Source organism: Myotis yumanensis, unplaced genomic scaffold (genome assembly GCF_028538775.1).
Source record: "Myotis yumanensis isolate MYYU_CA2020_CCGP unplaced genomic scaffold, mMyoYum1.0.hap1 SCAF_2, whole genome shotgun sequence".
Lineage (NCBI taxonomy): Eukaryota > Metazoa > Chordata > Mammalia > Chiroptera > Vespertilionidae > Myotis > Myotis yumanensis.
In genome coordinates, this window is record NW_027223753.1 from 19,300,606 (window position 1) to 19,317,522 (window position 16,917).

General features: G+C 56.4%; 1 protein-coding gene across 1 annotated transcript; it reads right to left on the reverse strand.

Moving 5' to 3' along the window:
* Positions 1-233: 233 nt before the first annotated feature.
* On the reverse strand, positions 234-9,830 carry MATN1 (matrilin 1). The gene is made up of 8 exons (XM_070403211.1): positions 9,737-9,830; positions 7,707-8,053; positions 5,175-5,397; positions 4,248-4,373; positions 3,183-3,599; positions 2,231-2,383; positions 1,298-1,378; positions 234-674 (listed from the first exon to the last, which is right to left on the reverse strand). Exons 1-8 carry the CDS (start codon positions 9,828-9,830, stop codon positions 625-627), a joined length of 1,491 nt encoding a protein of 496 aa, XP_070259312.1. The 3' UTR covers positions 234-624.
* Positions 9,831-16,917: the final 7,087 nt, after the last annotated feature.

Genomic DNA, 16,917 nt, shown 5'->3' on the forward strand with positions numbered 1-16,917 from the left:
GGATGAAATGAGATCATGGAAATGAAAGTGTCACTGAAAAGGCAAGACAAATGTGAGCGGGTTACGGTTGTAGAGCAGTCGCTGTCATCACTGTTACCACCTCTGTCATCATCTGCCATCACCCCAGCACCAGCCATCCTTCCTCCTGCTCCCCAAATAACCACACTGCCTCTGGCCCACTCGGCCCTTAAGTTAAATCACATTTAATTGTTTTTCAAAAAGGAATGGAGAAGTCAGAAGAGATCCACAGCACTCACAGTCAGGGAGGGGTAACTAACAACAGGAATATATTAAGCTTTTGGTTACAAAATGCAAACGCAGTCCCAGTTACACTTGCCCTTGTGTTCTCACTCATGCATTGCTCCCAGACACACACACACACACACACACACACACACACACCAAACTCCTGCGCTCCCAGCACTCACACACACACCCCCTGGCAGGGCTCCACGGCTGGTGGACGAGGGAGAGGCCTGCTGCCACCCCAGGGGCCTGCCCCTCCCAAACCCCCCTCGCTAAGTGACAAAGCTAGGCTACACTTGGGGCTCTAGGGGACACGCCCGGACTCTGTGGGCCAAGTCGGGCGGGGAGATGGAGAAGCCGCAGCAGGGACAAGCGGCCTTAGACGATCCTGTTCTCCATGACGGCCAGCCGCTTACTCACAGCTTCCAGTGGGCAGAGTCAAGGAGAGGTGCACGGGGACCAGCGTGGGGCAGTCACGTGGGACCTGAACTGCGGACCCCCACTTCCTGATCCCGCAGAGTCCCCCTCTTCCAGCACTTTCTCTCACCCCCCCAAAATTTATCATCCACTGACCTCAGCATGGTGCTCTCCAAACACAGCCAGAACCATGAGCCCCGCATGTCCAGCTGCAGGCTGAGGCCTGCTGGTCCCCCACCTAGGCCTGACCCAGCCAGGGGAGCTGCTCGAGGCCCAGCCCATCTGAGTGGGAGCTGGTGTTGGTCACGTCACCCAGAGCCTGAGAAGTGGGTGTCCCCGGGCACCGTGTTTTCCTGAGTGTGCCCAGGGCTCTGTGTGTGTCCGTCTCTAGATCCTGACCTCTGCCTCAGTTTCTCTGTCTACCCTCTAGGACCCTCTGCTTCTGATAGGGTCAGTATCAAAGCTGGAGTCAGCCCTTCTGGCGAAAATTGAATCTGCCTTCAGCAGGGAGCAGGCAAGGAGGAGCCCTACCCCCCCCAACCCCACCACAGCTCCCCTCCCCACCGTGCCTGGCCTCTGCCCCGCCTCCTGTCCCCGCCCTCCCCTTCCCTGCATCAGCCTCTGGGAAGGATATGTTTCCTGGTCAAGGCCTGCAGCAGCCCCTCCACTTTGGCCTGGAACTTCACAATGGACTCACATTCGCACGGATCTTCCTCTAGAATGGACAGGAAGTAGAGAAAGACAAGGGGGTGTGAGGGGTTGCCAGGCAGGAAGGTGGGGTAGTCACTGCCCAGGGCCAGGACTAGGGAGTCTTGGGGGAATGTGTGGCCCAGGACATCTGAGGGGGCAGAGATACGTAGAATTCCAGAAACAGAGCCCCCAGGAGTGATGGAGGGCGACCCCTGCATGTCTTCCTGACCCCCCAGAGCCCTGATAAAGAACTCCAATAACATCAGCACTGCGCTGAGCACCTATTGTGTGCAGGACCCTGCTGTCAGGAGCCTTTATGTCATCGTGGTGACTCCTCACCCCAATCCTTTGTGTTTAAAATCATGAACCCCATGTACAAATGAGGAACCCGAGAAGTGAAACAGCTTGTCCATGGTCAACAGGTAGTCAGTGTCAGAGCAAAGATGCAACGCAGGCACTTCTGGCCCTGGGGCCCACACTCTGCCCCTGGGGACCAGCTGGCAAGGTTACCAGGCAGGGTCGGGGGAGGTGGCAGGATTCAAACCCCGGCTCCTCCAGTTATTAACAATTTTTCTATCCCTCTGGCCTTGGTTTTCCTATCAGTAAAGTGGGGATAAAAATATCCCTACCGAATAGAATTGAATGACTTAATATCTGGAGAGCACTGAGGACAGTGTCACTCATGTGACGAGCATTCAATAAACATATGTTTGCTGGTAGGAAGAGTTAGACTGGCCAGCCCACCTCCTGGTTCTGCCAGTTCTTGGTGCCGCCCCAGCTCCTGCTTTTCCCCACCCACATCCAGTTCCAGGGTGGCTCCATGCCCACCCAGAGCCCACCTGCCCCTCCCCTCCATGCCAGCGCTGGCCTCACTCACCCACACAGATCTTCTTCTGCAGCTTCATGCCAATCTGGTTGATGGTCTTGAAGTCCGCCGTGTAGAAGTAGTGCTCTGCCACGGGCTCCGAGGCGATCTCCCTCAGCTCGTCCTCCACGGCGTTGCCCACGCCCACCGCAAACATCTTAAAGCCTGCAAGAGGGACAGGACAAGTAAGGGTGGAGGTGGGGCCGGCAGCCCAGGCTGAGCCTCTTGGAGGATGCCTAGGAAATCAACTCCAGACACCTCCTGGTGGCAGCTGCTGGAAGTGCAGGCACGATGCCTGGGACAAAGACATGGAGGAAATAAACATTTACTGAGATTCTACTATACGCCAGGCCTGTGCTGACTCCCTGCCCTGGGGGCTTTGAACCTCATGTAACTCTCATAACCATCCTCTGGTGGTTTTTATTATCCTCACTTAATAGGCAATAAAACAAGGCTCAGGTTTGTCCCAAAGTGGACTGCCTTTCAGCAACGATATGTTCTTGGGAACATTCAACTGGAACAGTTCCCACCCCCTCCCACTAGGGGTCCACCAGAAGCAAGCCACTTACTCTTCTGGGGCCTCAGTTTTGTCGCCAGTATAAGAAAGACATGGATGAACCAGTCCTTCCTCATTCAAATAGAACCAGGCTTTGGGGTTCTCATCAGAATAGACCAGGGGTCCTCAAACTTTTTAAACAGGGGGCCAGTTCACTGTCCCTCAGACCCTTGGAGGGCCGGACTATAGTTTAAAAAAAATCTATGAACAAATTCCTATGCACACTGCACATATCTTATTTTGAAGTAAAAATAACAAAACGGGAACAAATACAATATTTGTATTTGCATGTGGCCCGCGGGCCGTAGTTTGAGGACCCCTGGAATAGACACTGAGACAAATTACCGGTGGGTTGTGCCATATGCCCCTGGCCATCATGGTGTTCGGGGCCCAGGAGGGCGCACCTACCAAGGTCCTTGGCCTTCTTGGCAGCATCATTGATGTAGTCCTGGCTCCGGCCATCGGTGAAGACGATGCCCACCTTCTGGGCCCCAGGCCTGGCCCCACTGGACACAGTGAAGGAATTGTCGATGAGGTACTTGAGGGCAGCCCCGGTCATGGTGCCCTTTTCCATGTAGGACATGTTGCGCACGGCTGCCTTGATGTCCTTCTTGGTGTGGTAGCGGCCCAGCGGGAACTCCTGGCGCACGGAGCTCGAGTACTGCACCAGCCCCACCTGGGCCAGCTTGTCTGACACGTCCAGCGTGTCCACGATCTGGTTGATGAACTTCTTCACCAGCTCGAAATTCTCCGGCCGCACACTCTTGGACCCATCGATGAGGAAGACCAGGTCAATGGCCGAACTGCCTCCGCCGCCACTGCAGACTGGAGAGTGTGGACAGGCAAGGAGAGGAAGCTTAAAAGCAGTTATCCATCCGACCACTGGCAGGGAACCCAACACACACCAAGCTCTGTGCTGAGGGTCATTCCATCTTGTCCTCTAACTCTCTCTATAAAGCCAGTGTTTACAGCTGGAACATCATAAGGCCCAGAGGTAGTAGCACCAAGAGATGAACTCAAGATGTGTAACTCCTTCCACCACACCAAACCGTCAGCCATTGTGTCAGAAAGAGGACATGAGGCGGGAATTTTCGGTGACATCAAACTCTAGAACAGTGGTTCTCAACCTTTCTAATGCCGTGACCTTTTAATACAGTTCCTCATGTTGTGGTGACCCCCAATTTCATTGTTATAAATTGAACATAATTAAAGCATAGTGATTAATCACAAAAACAATATGTAATTATATGTGTGTTTTCCGATGGTCTTAGACGACCCCTGTGAAAGGATCGTTCGACCCTCAAAGGGGTCGCGACCCACAGGTTGAGAACCGCTGCTCTAGAAGGAATCTATCACCTTCGCGGATTGGTCCAGAAGCAACGTGTGGGAAGGCTCAGATGGACTGAGAAGTAGCCGAGACCCCGTCCCTTCCTCAGCCCCCTCCCCAGGGCTGCCTGGGCCCAGCCCACTGACCATTGCAGGTCTTGCCGTCACTGTTCAAGGTGAAGCCCTCGCGGCAGGCGCAGGAGTAGGAGCCCGGGGAGCTGATGCACACCTGCTCACAGTCATGGTCTCCGGTGGCACACAGGTCTGACACCACTGTGGGGACAGAGGGGACTCGGAATCTCACAGTCGCAGGGCCTGACTATCTCAGCCAGGATGGCCCGCACACACTCAGGGAAACTGAGGCCCCTCCCGGGTGGGGTCCAGGCCCCAGAGCTCAGCCCAGGGCCGGAATCACTGCACCGGGGCTGACATCCCTGAAGAAGGCGATACCGCTGATTATAAAACCAACACTTCCTGCTAAAAAGGTAAAGGCCGCCGGGACAAGGGTTTGCTTTGCTGTTTCGTTCACCGCTGTATCCCACGTGTCTAGAGGAGATCATGCAGCGAAGAACGCAGCACGGACAAGACGCTCAACTGACATTCGTCACATGCCGCCAACTGGGCGCTATTCCATGCGTCATCCCATTGGATCCCCACAATCAGATGCAGGTTTTTCTCCAACGCATTTTCCAAATGGGGGACGTCCTCGCCCTGGCCCCGCCCATCCTGCTCGAGACCCCGCCCCTTAGGACGGGTCACGCCCAAAGGCTGCGCACAGCCCCACCTCCCCCCTTAGAAGGACTAAACCTTCTCCCGCCCAGGGCCCACGCCGCTCCCATCCTCCCGCATCGCGGAACACTGACGCCCAAGCCCCGCCGCCATCACGCACAGGCTTTTTAGGGCCTCTCTTTACCGGATTCCCGCCCCCTGGTCCCCACCGGGAGCTGCCACATAGAAGGGTTCTTGGATGGCCTCTCCCAGATCAGCACCTCCGCCCCGCCCCGCCCCCGATGCTGGCTCCATCTCAGTCCCGCCCCAGAGACCCCGCCCCGCCTGCCCCGCCGCCCCGCGCACAGCAGAAGGCCTCCTGGAACTTCTTGGCCAGCTTCTCGATGACGTTGTAGCTCTCCACGTAGTCCACGTGCTCCTCCTGCGGCTCGCTGGCGATCTGGCGCAGCGTGGCCTTGTCCACGCGGCCCACGCCAATGGCGAAAAGCTCGACGCCGCTGGCCCGGGCTCGCGCAGACACGTCCCGCACGCTGTCCTGGGGCCTCCCGTCCGTCACCACGATGACCACCTGCGACACGCGGGACGCCGTGAGGCGCGAGGCCGGGCTGGGCGCATGGCCCTGCAGCACACCCCGGGCCGGGCCGCTGGCGGGAGAGGAGACCGAGCCTAGCTGGTTGCAGGCGGATCCACTGCCCCGCCAGGGTTCTGCCCCGGGAAGAGAACGAGGCTAGAGGACAAGACAGGTGTCCTCTACGGAAAGACCAGGCTGAGGTTTCTCCCGTCCGACTGGGCTGTCTGATGTCGCCTGCATCCGGCAGGCAGAGGTCGGGACCAGGTCTCCCCACCCCCACCCTCTCCGCCCAGACTGGGGCCTCTCAGGGGGCCCAAGTGTGCCCAACACCGTGCAGTTCTGCCTTTTGGCCACCAGAGGGCGGCAGAGGGAGGGGCCCTTCCCACCTAGATGCCATCAGAGGAAAGGAGACCACCTTTCCTCCCTCCCTTCCCAGGTGCTAGGTGTCCTTTCCACAGAGGAAACGCCTGTCTGCTGTCCTCCCACAAGGCTCCTCTGTTCTGCACCTGGAAAGGGAGACAGAGGGGACCCTGGCGCCGAGCCAGGCCCTCATCTCCCCCTGCCAGAGCCTGCCCTGAAGCTGGGTCCTCACGGCTCTGCCAGAGTCTGGGACTGGGCATCCAGCCCCCTTGGCTGCTTCTCAGCTTCTGACCTGGACCTGCTGCTGGTTCCTGGGTCCCCTCCCCTGGCCCGGGTGCCCAACCCCCACCCTGTGACCTGAATATAGTGGTTTGGACAGGGGTTAGCATTGCAGCTCCCCCACAAGTCACAGCTCACCTTCGAGCCTCTGTTTCTTCATCTGCAAAAGGAGGTTGTGGTGAGATGATTCAGGGTCAGAAGCCAGGAAGGGGGACTATGATTTGTAGCATCACTGCCCTGGGTCCCGTGGGGAGTGAGCTTGCACAATCTCTTCCCGGCCGGAGGCCTGGGCTCCTGGCTCTGGAAACCTAGCCCAGACTATTCCCGGCCACAGGCCTTCCTCGGAGGCCACTGTCTCCCCGAGTCCCCTTCAATCCAGTTTTGGGACTTTCCATCCACCTTGTAGGGCTTCCCACAGGTGAATTCCAGGCAGAACATCTAATTCTGGTGCCGGCTCCCCGGCCTCTGTCTCTGTCTCAACGAATGGAGAACCTCTCCTCCCGTGCCCACCCCAGGCCACTGGCCTGAGCCGGGCGAAGTGGTTAGCTCTGGAGACGTGACAAGTACAGATGTCACCACCCACCCCTTCACCTCTCTCCACTGGGATCACCCGGGCCACCACATCCTCCCAGTCACCTTGACCATCAGCCTCATGTCGGAACTTGTCAGTGGCCCCCACAAAATAAGACCAGCAGGCTGCCCGAGGTGTCATTTCTTTGAGGGCTGTGATGGCTGGGGCCCTATGCTACTGTCTGGGAACACTTCTCCCACTTTTGAGCTGGGCAAGCTGCGTAAGCTCCCTGTGCCTCCGCTTCCTCCTCCGTGAAATGGAGACATGTCTCAGTCGTGCACTGCGTGCCAGAGAGTGGGGTACGGAAGGGGGTGAGGAAGCTTCCCTGGGCTAGGGCCCTGGGCAGGTAAATGGCAAGTCTTCCATCCAACAGGACAGCGATAGGGAGGTTCGGGAGCCTGTGTAGGACCAGTCGGGGAGAGGACACCTGACTGGACTCGCAGGCCCTGGGCTGAGGCCTGGAAAAAAAATCACACCATTTCCAAGGCCTGTGGAACACCCAGAACTCCGCCCCGAGCCCTCGCTGACTGTGCAACTTGTGTGTCTGAGCCCCTGCCCTCGAAGGCATATTAAATAAACAATTAGCTAGCGCGTAACGGGGCTCATTAGGTACCAAGCCTGTTCTGAGCATTTTGTGCTTATGAACTCGTTTAGTCCTCCTAGGAGCCCTTTGAGGAGGCGTTATGTGACTCCCATTTTACAGGTGAGGAAACTGAGGCACGTGAGATGAAGTAACTCGCTCAGAGGCCAGTGTGGTGAAGCAGGGACTTGAACCCAGACAGGCTGGTGGTGATGCCCATGCCCTTGACCATCACATGAACATCTGGACTGCCTCACTCTGCCTTCAGGAGCCCAGACTGCCTGGGAAGCCAAGGTCAACTAAACGGAAATAATCAAATACATCCCTGGGGTCCGAAGGGTGGGGAAGATGGGTTCGGCTCTGCCACTTCTCTTGGTTGAGCCTGCTCCCCACCTGTAAATGGCCACCTCGCAGGGGTGCTGGGAGAATTCCAGTGTACGCAGGCAAAGCTCTCATCACCCAGTGGGGGCCTGCAAACTGGGGGACCCCAGCAGGGCGAGGGAAGGGGGCGTGTACCTTGCTGATGTCCGGGGACTTGGCGCGACCGCCCTCAGCATCACTCAAGGCCTTGGTGATGGCGAACTGGATGGCCAGGCCAGTCATGGTGCCCGTGGACAGCGGCCGGATGCGGCGCACGGCCTGAAGCAGCGCGGCCTTGGACAGGTGGGCCCGCAGCGGGAACTCCTGCTTCACGGAGCTGGCGTAGTTGACCACGCCCACTCGGGTGGCATTGGGCCCCACATTTAGCGACTCGATGACCTGGGACAGGAACACCTTCACCTTCTCAAACTCCACGGGCCTTACGCTGCGCGAGCTATCGACAACAAACACCAGGTCCGTGGGCCGGGTCCGGCAGAGGTGCCCTGGGAGGGGGAGGAGGGTGGTGGCAAAGAGCAAGGGGCAGAGATCAGAAGGCTGGACGAGACACTCAGGCAACGGGGCGGAGCATCAGGGGCTACTTGGACCCTGACCAGAGGCCTCGGGCAGCGTAGCCTGCCCTGGAGCCAGGCTGTCTTGAGCCTTGACCAGCATGTGGACACTCGGCCTCACAGCTGAGCTCCGGGGAAAGAGGCTCAGATTCTGGCCTTGGGTGACTCACTTCACCTCTCTGAGCCTCAGTTTCCTCATCTGTACAATGGGCTGATAATCCCTTCCTTCCAGGATCCTTTGAGGATGAGCAAAAGTGCACATCAGGTGCCAGCCCAGGGCTGGGCCTGCAGTGGGTGTTCAGGGAGCAGCAAAGGCAGGCTGCCCTTTAAAACCTGCTTCTCAGGTTTGTGCCCAGAGAGGCTCCATAAACAAGGAGCAGCTGTTTCTCCGAGCTGGGCCGCAGGGCGCCGAGGGTGGGCCCTCCGGGGTGGACGCGGCCTTGAGGCCCAACGCAGCGCCTGTCAACATGGGCTCTTTCATCTGAACATCAGAGCAAATCACCAAGTGGACCCGGTTTCCCTCCCTGGCGCGGCCTGCTGGCTGGTGTCCAAGGGCAGGGGAAGGGGCAGAAATGTCTAGTAGCCGCCTTGGCGGCCTGACCAGGTGGGCCCCCAGGGCACACCCCCAAGGAGAGATGTCTGTCCAGACTCCCTGGGAGGCAGCTCTGGGAGCTTCTGTTTCCTCTGCCCTGGGGAGAACGGCTACCGTTTGATGAGGTCACTGGCCTGGGCCTGCAGCCAGCGGGGCTCAGGGCAAAGGCTGCTCCCTCTCCACCCACAAGGAGTCCAGACTGAGCCCAGCTTCTCCCAAATACGGGAATGGGAGCATGCTCTCGGCGGCCCCAGGTCCCAGCTCCCAGCCCCAGTCCCCTACCCAGGCTTCAGAGTTCCCCCAGGGGCCTTAGAAATGACCTTGCAGCCACTCCCTGGTCCCCTCTAGCTAATGGCACAATGGGTAAACTGAGGCAGAGAGGGAGAGGGAAATGGCCACAGCATAGAACAATGGATCAAGACCCAGAAGGCTCTGGGGCTCTCTCACTGGGTGGTCTTAGGTCCTCCCCTGTGCAGCCTCAGTTTCCCCATCTGTAACGGAAGAGTTGGATATTCCAGGATTCAGGGGCCACGGCTGAAACTCTGGAAAGGGTACAGCATGCATGGGGCCCAATCCAGGATGCGCTGAAAGGGCTGGTGACCAGAAATGGAGCCCCCCGACCCCCAGAGGTACACGCCTTACAGAGCCATGCGCTCAGCTCTGGGCACGGTGCGGCCCAGGCATCAGCGTCTGTTCAGTAGCTTCTGCCCTCAGCGACCCAAGAGACAGCAGTCTCTGCAGCGTGAATGGGCCCTGAGGGCAGCCCGAGGCCTGAGAAACCCCAGGAAACACTAAGGCTCCAGGGAGAAGCCCACTCATGGCCCCGACAGGACAGACTGAGGGTCACTCTAGCCCTGGCCCTTGTGCACGTCACCATCTCTGTCTGCTCCCGCGCTGGCCACCCTGCCTCCCGCCCTCTCCTCTCTTGGATCCATTTGCTCTCTGCCCATCTCAGTGCCCAGTCCCCAGGCTGTTGGTCAGCGGACAGTCGTCCAATGTCCCCCACCTCACATAGGCCCCCTCACCTCTGGGTTGGGGGGCGAGGCCATGTGTGCGTGGGGCCAGGTGCAGCAGCAGCAGAAGGCAGGGCACGAGGACAGCACCAGGGATGACCCTCATGGTCCTGGCAGCGCGGGCAGCAGCCAGCACAGCTGTGGAGGCCAGGAGGCTCCGGGTCTTATCAACCTTGCCGCCCAGCCTCCCAGCCAGGAGGCCCTGCCCTGCCCCTTGCCTCCTGGGGGGGTGGGGCCCGGCTAAAAGGGGCTGTGTGTGTGGTGTGTTTCCCTCCCTCCAGAGAGGGCAGGGAGGAAGCCGGGAAAGGGCTGGAGAGGCCCCCGTAACCACAAGGCCTCCTTTGCCTCCAGAAGCAACCAGAGCTGCAGCTGCAGCTCAGGAAATCTCAGGTGGGTGGAGGGCGCTTCTCCAGCGGCTGGAGCCTGCTCGGACCTGTGGCTGCGACTCCAAGGCCAGGGAGACCTGAGTCCTTGGCCTCACACCCCAGCCCTGCCCTGCGGCCTATCCCACACCCCGATTCTTCTCTCACCTGCAATTTCAACCCCAATTTTCTCATTAAACACACCCCCCTTCTCCAGCCTCGGCTACCCCCTGCCTCTCCACGTGAGGCCTGCTCTCCAACTGCACCTGGGTTCTCCGAGCTCTCGTCCAAGGCTTTGCACTTGCAGGGCAATCTGCCCAGACGGTCCTTCCTCCCACCCACCCTGCCAAACAGACTCTTCCAAGATCATAATTGGAGTCACGTGGACATGAGTACTTGGTAGGTGCCAGGCGGCAGAGAAGGTGGCCAAGGGCACAGACCTGGAGGCAGATGCGCTGGGTTTGCGATAAACTACCTGTGTGACCCTGGGCAAGTTGCTTCGCCTCTCTGTGCCTCCGATTCCTCGTCTGGAAACGGGATGCGAACAGTGCCTACCTCCTAGAGTTGATTAGAGGAGCAGAGTTATATGGACGATCTCATTTCATTCTCCTGACAATCCTGCGAGGCAGCTACTATTATTACCCTCATTTCCCAGGTGAGGAACTGAAGAACAGAGAGGTGGAGCAACTTGTCTGAAGTCACACAGCTGAGAAGTATCACTGCCGGGAAGTGCCCGGCCGGTGTTCTCAGCTGCCTGCTTTCTCAGGTGTAGTGTGGTGGGGGTGCCTTCTCCATGCCCACCTCCTCCCCGCTCCCCTGCGATCGGCCCCCTCCCCGGGCTTCTGTACATTGTCGGTCTCATCCATGAGTAGGTAAGAGTCTGGTTGATTCATCTCTGCATCCAGGCCCAGCCCAGGGTCTGCATGGAGGAGGCAAAAATAAAGGTTTGTAAGTAAAGGAACATAACCCTGGCCGTGCCCTGAAGGGTCGCCAGTTGATTCTCAGTCAGAACACATGCCTGGGTTGCAGGTTCAATCCTTAGTTGGGGTGCATGCAGGAAGCAGCCAATCAATGTTTCATTCTCACATCGATGATTCTCTCTCTCTCTCTCCCTCTCCCTTTCTCTCACTCTCTAAAAATCAATAAAAATTTTTAAAAATAAAGGAACATAATCAGGAATGGTCCCTACCATTGCATCTAGGACCAGTGGTCGATGGGGTAAAGTGAAAAGAGCATGGGCTTGGCCCCCTGAGAGACCCAGCTTCAAATCCACCTCTGCTGTTGACCAGCTGTGTGCCCTGGAGCTGCTGACTTAACCTCTCTGAGCCTTGGCTTCTTATCATGCAGTGGGAATGGCAGTACTTGGCCTGCCCGCCTCCCGGGACCATGGAAGGAGGCAAGGAGAGGACAGAAGTGGAGATGGGGGCCAAAGAAGTGTTATCTTCCCAGGGGGTAGAATCATTAACACTTAAGACCTGTGCACTTCACTCTATGTAAGTTGTACCTTAATAAAAGGAAATGTACAAACATTATCCTTAAAATGATTGCCAGGTACAGCTGACCCAACCGACATTCTCACAACCTTCATCAATAATGGAACAGTCGCTCACGCTGTCACTGTACTTCTTTGTTCTCCCAACAAGCCTTCGATGCCAGCAGATCCGAGTATATTAGCCCACTTGTCAGATGAGGAAACTGAGGCCCAGAGAAGTCCATGACTTGCCTGAAGCCACCCAGCCAGTTAGAGGCAGAATTAAGCCTGGAACTAGGTCTCAGTCCCCTTTGCCCCGGTTTAAGAGAACGAGGAAGTTAAAAGCATTTCCATGTAAGTTTCATTTATTCATATAATTCTTAGCCCTCCCCCATTTCCAAAACTGGGGCGCTGCTGGTTTCTTTTCTCTCTGCAACTTCTAAGCCTAATTCTCTTCTCCAGAGACAGTGCAGGCATGATGGCCGTGGTACTTGTCACTTCCCCAAATTGTGTTAGGAATCTGTTACTGCCCCCCCGCCCCCGATGTGTCAGCTCCCCCGAAACAGGGGTCTGGCCTGTCTCGCTCACCACTGAATCTCCAGGACTCAGCATGGTGCCTGGAGCAGGGTGTCTGGTGTGCAAATGAAGAAATGCGTTAAAAGAAAGAACTGCCCAACTAGTGTGGCTCAGTGGTTGCACATCAACCTATGAACCAGCAGATCAGGGTTCGATTCCCGGTCAGGGCACATGCCCGGGTTGTGGGCTCAATACCAATCGGGAGACGTGCAGGAAGCAGCGATCAATGATTCTGTCATCATTGATGTTTCTATCTCTCTCTCCCTTTCCCTTCCACTCTGAAATCAATAAAAATATTTTTTTTTAAAAAAAAGGAAAAAACTAATGATGAAGGGTCAGACTGGAGTCAGCAAAGGGGACCGGTGGTGACAGAGGCAGAGCGCTCCCCCCACGGCCCGGGAACAGAGGACGAGGAGAACGTGAGCCGGGGCCCCTCGCCCAGAGCCCCCTCCCCCCGTGGACAGGGCTGTGTCCAGGGCTCCGGGTGCAGAGCTGTTGGCGGGGCGGCAGCTGGGCCCATGAAACAGCCCTTTCAGCTCGGGCTCTGAATGGCCGGTCTATGGACGCCTGGGAGGAACACAGGCGCCTTTTCTGGGTCACTTCTCCGCTCATTAGAGGAGCCACAGAAATATGCGACAGGTAAGCTTTCAGGAACAGAGAGGGAGCCGCCCCGAAAAGGGGGCAGCTTTACATTCCAGAGCGAGAGCCGGGCTTGCGGGGATGGGGACCTGGAAGTTCAGCATATACATTGAGGAAAGAGAATAAATATTTGTCCTTTAAAAATGTGAAACATGTCTCCCCAGGAATCAAAACTGGGAACAGTGTGTCCGGTATTGGCCAGAGGAAAAAATGCGTGGAGGGGCCGTCCTCCAGGCTGCTCCCCGGGCAGAACTCCTGCTGCTCCCTCTCCCTGTTTTCACACACCTCGGGTTGCCAGGAACTTAAAGCCTTTAGTGTTTTATCCCAGAGAGAGAGAGAGCATTTGTGATCACGTGAGGCGCCCCTCGGCCGTGTGGCTCAGTGGAAAGCGCACCGGACTCCCGCTCCGCCCCCAAGGCTCAGTTTCTCTCCGAAAAAGCGAACCTGGTCACCTCGAGCTCCCAAGACAAGAGATGCAGCCCGGTCTGGGGCAGCATGTCCCCTTCCCCCTCCCCGCACCGTCGTCACAGTGTGGCTGCAGCCACATAAACCTTGACCGGCCCCTTTGCCCCAGTTTAAGAGAACGATTTATTTCATCTTTCTCTTGAAATCCAAATCCACTTGCTGGTTGAAAAAATGTCTCCTGCTCCTAAGAAGTAACCGCCATGACATCACTGGTTTGAGATGGTTTATATGTTTGTTCTGATGTGCCCTTAAATAAATTAGACACAAGTTCGATGTAACCTTTTCACCCACTTAGTGCCAAAAACTACCTTGCGTTCTGCCAGTGGCACACAGGCCAGACTCGGAGGCATCCTGTGAAGCGAAACCACTTTGGGACCAGACAGAGCTGGGTTTGATTCTGTCACCTGTCACCTGCCAGCGGCGTTGACTGCAGGTGACTCCCTTCACTTTTCTGCTCTTGGGGGTCCCTTCTGTACGTTGGGGTCTCTATGGCAGTGGCACCGGTGGTTGAGAAGGAAATGTAGTGAATGCTGCGTCAGTGTTGTTCTCACCGTGTCTTCTGTCGTAGTCAGGATCGAACAGGTTAAGCTGCAGTAACAAACAAGCCCTCGGTCACAATGGCTTTAACACAAGGGCCTGTTTCTGTCTCATAACACGGGTGGATAGTAGACAGTCACCTCTCTGCACAGGCTCTCAAGGCGGCCTCTATCTTTCTGTCCCATCGTGTCCAAGTCCTTCATCTCCAGCCACATGGATGAGAGAGGGACAGCAAGGGTCTCTCTTAACTGCCTCAGACATGGAGTGCACAGCACCTGACTGCCTAGCAGTCCGGGGGAGGGACGTGGGTATTTAGTGAGCAGGGACCCCTCCCCAGTGAAGAAAGCTGCTGTTGGCACTATATTCCCTCTCCATGAAAATTCAAACTTAGCTGGCATTTAGGGCACTTCACAAGCTCTTCCCCCGCCATGCCAGCCTCTCTCCCTCCCCTCCCCCATCGCCCTCCATTCTCTGCCACACAATGAGTCACACTCTCCTTACTTTTAGCACTTTTTTTGGGGGGGGGGCCTTAATTGCAGCACATTTTTTTTTCAGATTTGACTTACTGGGTTTAGGGACTCTCACCCCAGGGGCCCTGAGAGCCTCGAAGGCAGAGACTCTGCCTTTTGCAGCAGCCATTTTCAGAAGTTGCGCCCAGTGACTCATCTTGTTTGAGGGAAACCTTGAATCTCAGGCTCTGGAGGAGACTCAGACAGCCTGCCACCCATCATGCTCATTCTGGAGAGGTGGTTAAAAACACAGAGTCCACCGGTGCTGGATGCCTTCTTGTGGCCAGAGGGTCAGCCCACAGCCCTGGGGGCAGCTGTCAGAGGTTCCCGCTGTCAATCAATCGTGTATGCTCTGTAGAGGGAGGGCTTAGGGTTAGCACCAGGAACTGTAGCAGGCCTAGGCCCAGTTGATCCCCCTCCCCATGGCCCTTCAGCCAACCTCTGGGTTCACCTACAGCTGCAGCAGGCAGCTCCCATCGCCCTGATAGTGAGCAAGGCAGCCTGGGCATTTCACATCTGGAGGGCAACCCTCACCCAGCGGGGGATGGGCACTGTGAAAGAATACCCCAGCTTCCCACTGCCCCCTGCTGGACAGTTCTGAGATGTGCTCCTCATGGGCCCTGCGTGGGCGGTCCCCAATAGGAGTGAGCCCCCATTGCCCACAGGAGTGAACTGGTTGTTAATGCACGTGTTACTGGCTTTTATCCCTTCCCTGCCTCACCTCCCCTCTCACTGTGTTTCCTGGGACCACCTCCCAAATAAACGACCTGCGCCCAAGTCTTTGTCTCGGGACCTGGCTTTGGGGGAATTTAAACGAAGCTGAGGCAAAGCTCTCTCCAGTGTGGGAGTCCAAGACGAGGCCGTGTTTGGGGCTCTCCTAGGGGAGAACAGCCCCAACAGGTGAAGGCAAGAAAGGGAGGTGTCTGTACAGGACCCTGTGGCCAGCTGGGGGCGCTGTCAGAGGTTCCCGTGGGGAAGGACTCCCACTGTCAATCATGCTAAACAGAATAGTATCCTCATCTAGATCCGCTGCATTATTCTGTTTTATCCCTCCTTCAGTTACCCCAAACTGGCAACAAGTTTGGTAAAGGTTTGTTTTTTGTTGTTGTTTTTTTATTGTTTAAAGTATTACATATGTCTCCTTTTTCCCAATTAACTCCCCCCACCACCACCACCACCACTCCTGTCCCCCAGGACAAGCCCCACCGCCCCAGGGTCCTTGTCCATGGTGATACTCATATGCATGCATACAAGTCCTCTGGTTGATCTCTTGCCCCCGCCCTCCCTTCTCTCTGAGGTTGGACAGTCTGGTCATGTGTTTCTTAGCCTCTGGATCTACTTTTGTTCATCAGTTTATAAAAAAGCAGATTCTCAGGCCCCACCCCAGACTCACCAAACCTGTATTCCTAAGCTCTCCAGGTGGTTCTGATGTAACTAAACCACCAATTTCGTCCAGCCTCCCAGATGAAACATAAATTCTCTCTCTGTCTTGGGAACAGCTCTTGGGTAGGGAGCTTGCTATCCCCCAAAGAGTATTCCATCAACTCTGAAGCGGGCACGCCTGCTGGTGTCCCATGTGCAGTGACCTGAAGGTCACGGTCACGTCTCCACTGAGCTGAAGCCTCCCTAATGAAAACTTCCTTGTTTCTTACAAACATCCTTTTTAGCAGCCTGGTGCCAGCTCCCCGTGGAGGTTCAATTTGTCTCTTTCCTTCTGAAAGATGTGGGCTCTGAACTCAATGTAATCCTCCAGTTAGCAGAACAGAATGCATTTCCTCCACCATTTCCCAAATTACCTAACCTCGACTCGTGCTGCCTAAACTCCCTGCTGTTTCCCCTTCGCCTCAAGACAGAGCCTCCGGAGACCGAGACGAGCCCATGACGATATGTGAACAGTGTTCCGCTTGCCTCTTGCCTCCTTCAACTGCAAAACTTTGGATCTACTCTGACCAAGACTTCAGACATTCGGGATTATTGCTGTTGCCGCCACTTAGAAGTTTAAGGAGGAAAGAAATAAAACTTCCCGCCTGGCTGGTGTAGCTCAGTGGTTGAGCGTCGGCCCAGGAACCAAGAGACCGCTGGTTCGATTCCCGGTCAGGACCCATGCAGGAGGCAGCCAATTCGATGCTCCTCTCTCTGTGTCCCTCTTCCTTCCTCTCTCTCTCTAAAAAATCAATAAACACATATTTTTAAAAGATATAAATAAAATAAAACTTCCTCCCCATTGGGAGGAGGTGGTACTTTCGCTTTCTATTAGTCTGTAACCAATTACCGCAAACTTAGCAGCTTGCAACAGCGCCAATGTGTTACCTGGGGGTTCCCGTAGGTCTGCAGTCGGGGCACGGCTGAACGGGGCTCTCTGCTCGGTGCCTCTCGGGCTGAAATACAGATGTTGGCTGGGCTGTGTTCTTTTCTGGGGCTCAGATCCGCTTTCAGGTTCACACAGTGCTTGGCAGAGTTCAGTTCCTTGCTGGTGTCGGGCTAAACCCCCTCCCCGCCCCCAGCCCCTTGCAGGCTGTTAGCCAGGCCTCTCTCCGGTCCTGGAGGCCACCACAGCTCCTTGCCATGTGGTCTGTTCCAAGGCCTCCTCGTGCTTCACATCTCTCCCATGCAGAGTCCCCCTCCTCAGGAAGA

Coding starts and splice junctions, on each gene's coding strand:
- MATN1 (XM_070403211.1), bottom strand. CDS start 9,830: ATGAGGGTCATCCCTGGTGCTGTCCTCGTGCCCTGCCTTCTGCTGCTG. Junction 3,600..4,247: donor TGACGGCAAGACCTGCAATG/GTCAGTGGGCTG, acceptor CACACTCTCCAG/TCTGCAGTGGCGGCGGAGGC. Junction 675..1,297: donor GCAGGCCTTGACCAGGAAAC/ATATCCTTCCCA, acceptor GACTCTGCCCAC/TGGAAGCTGTGAGTAAGCGG.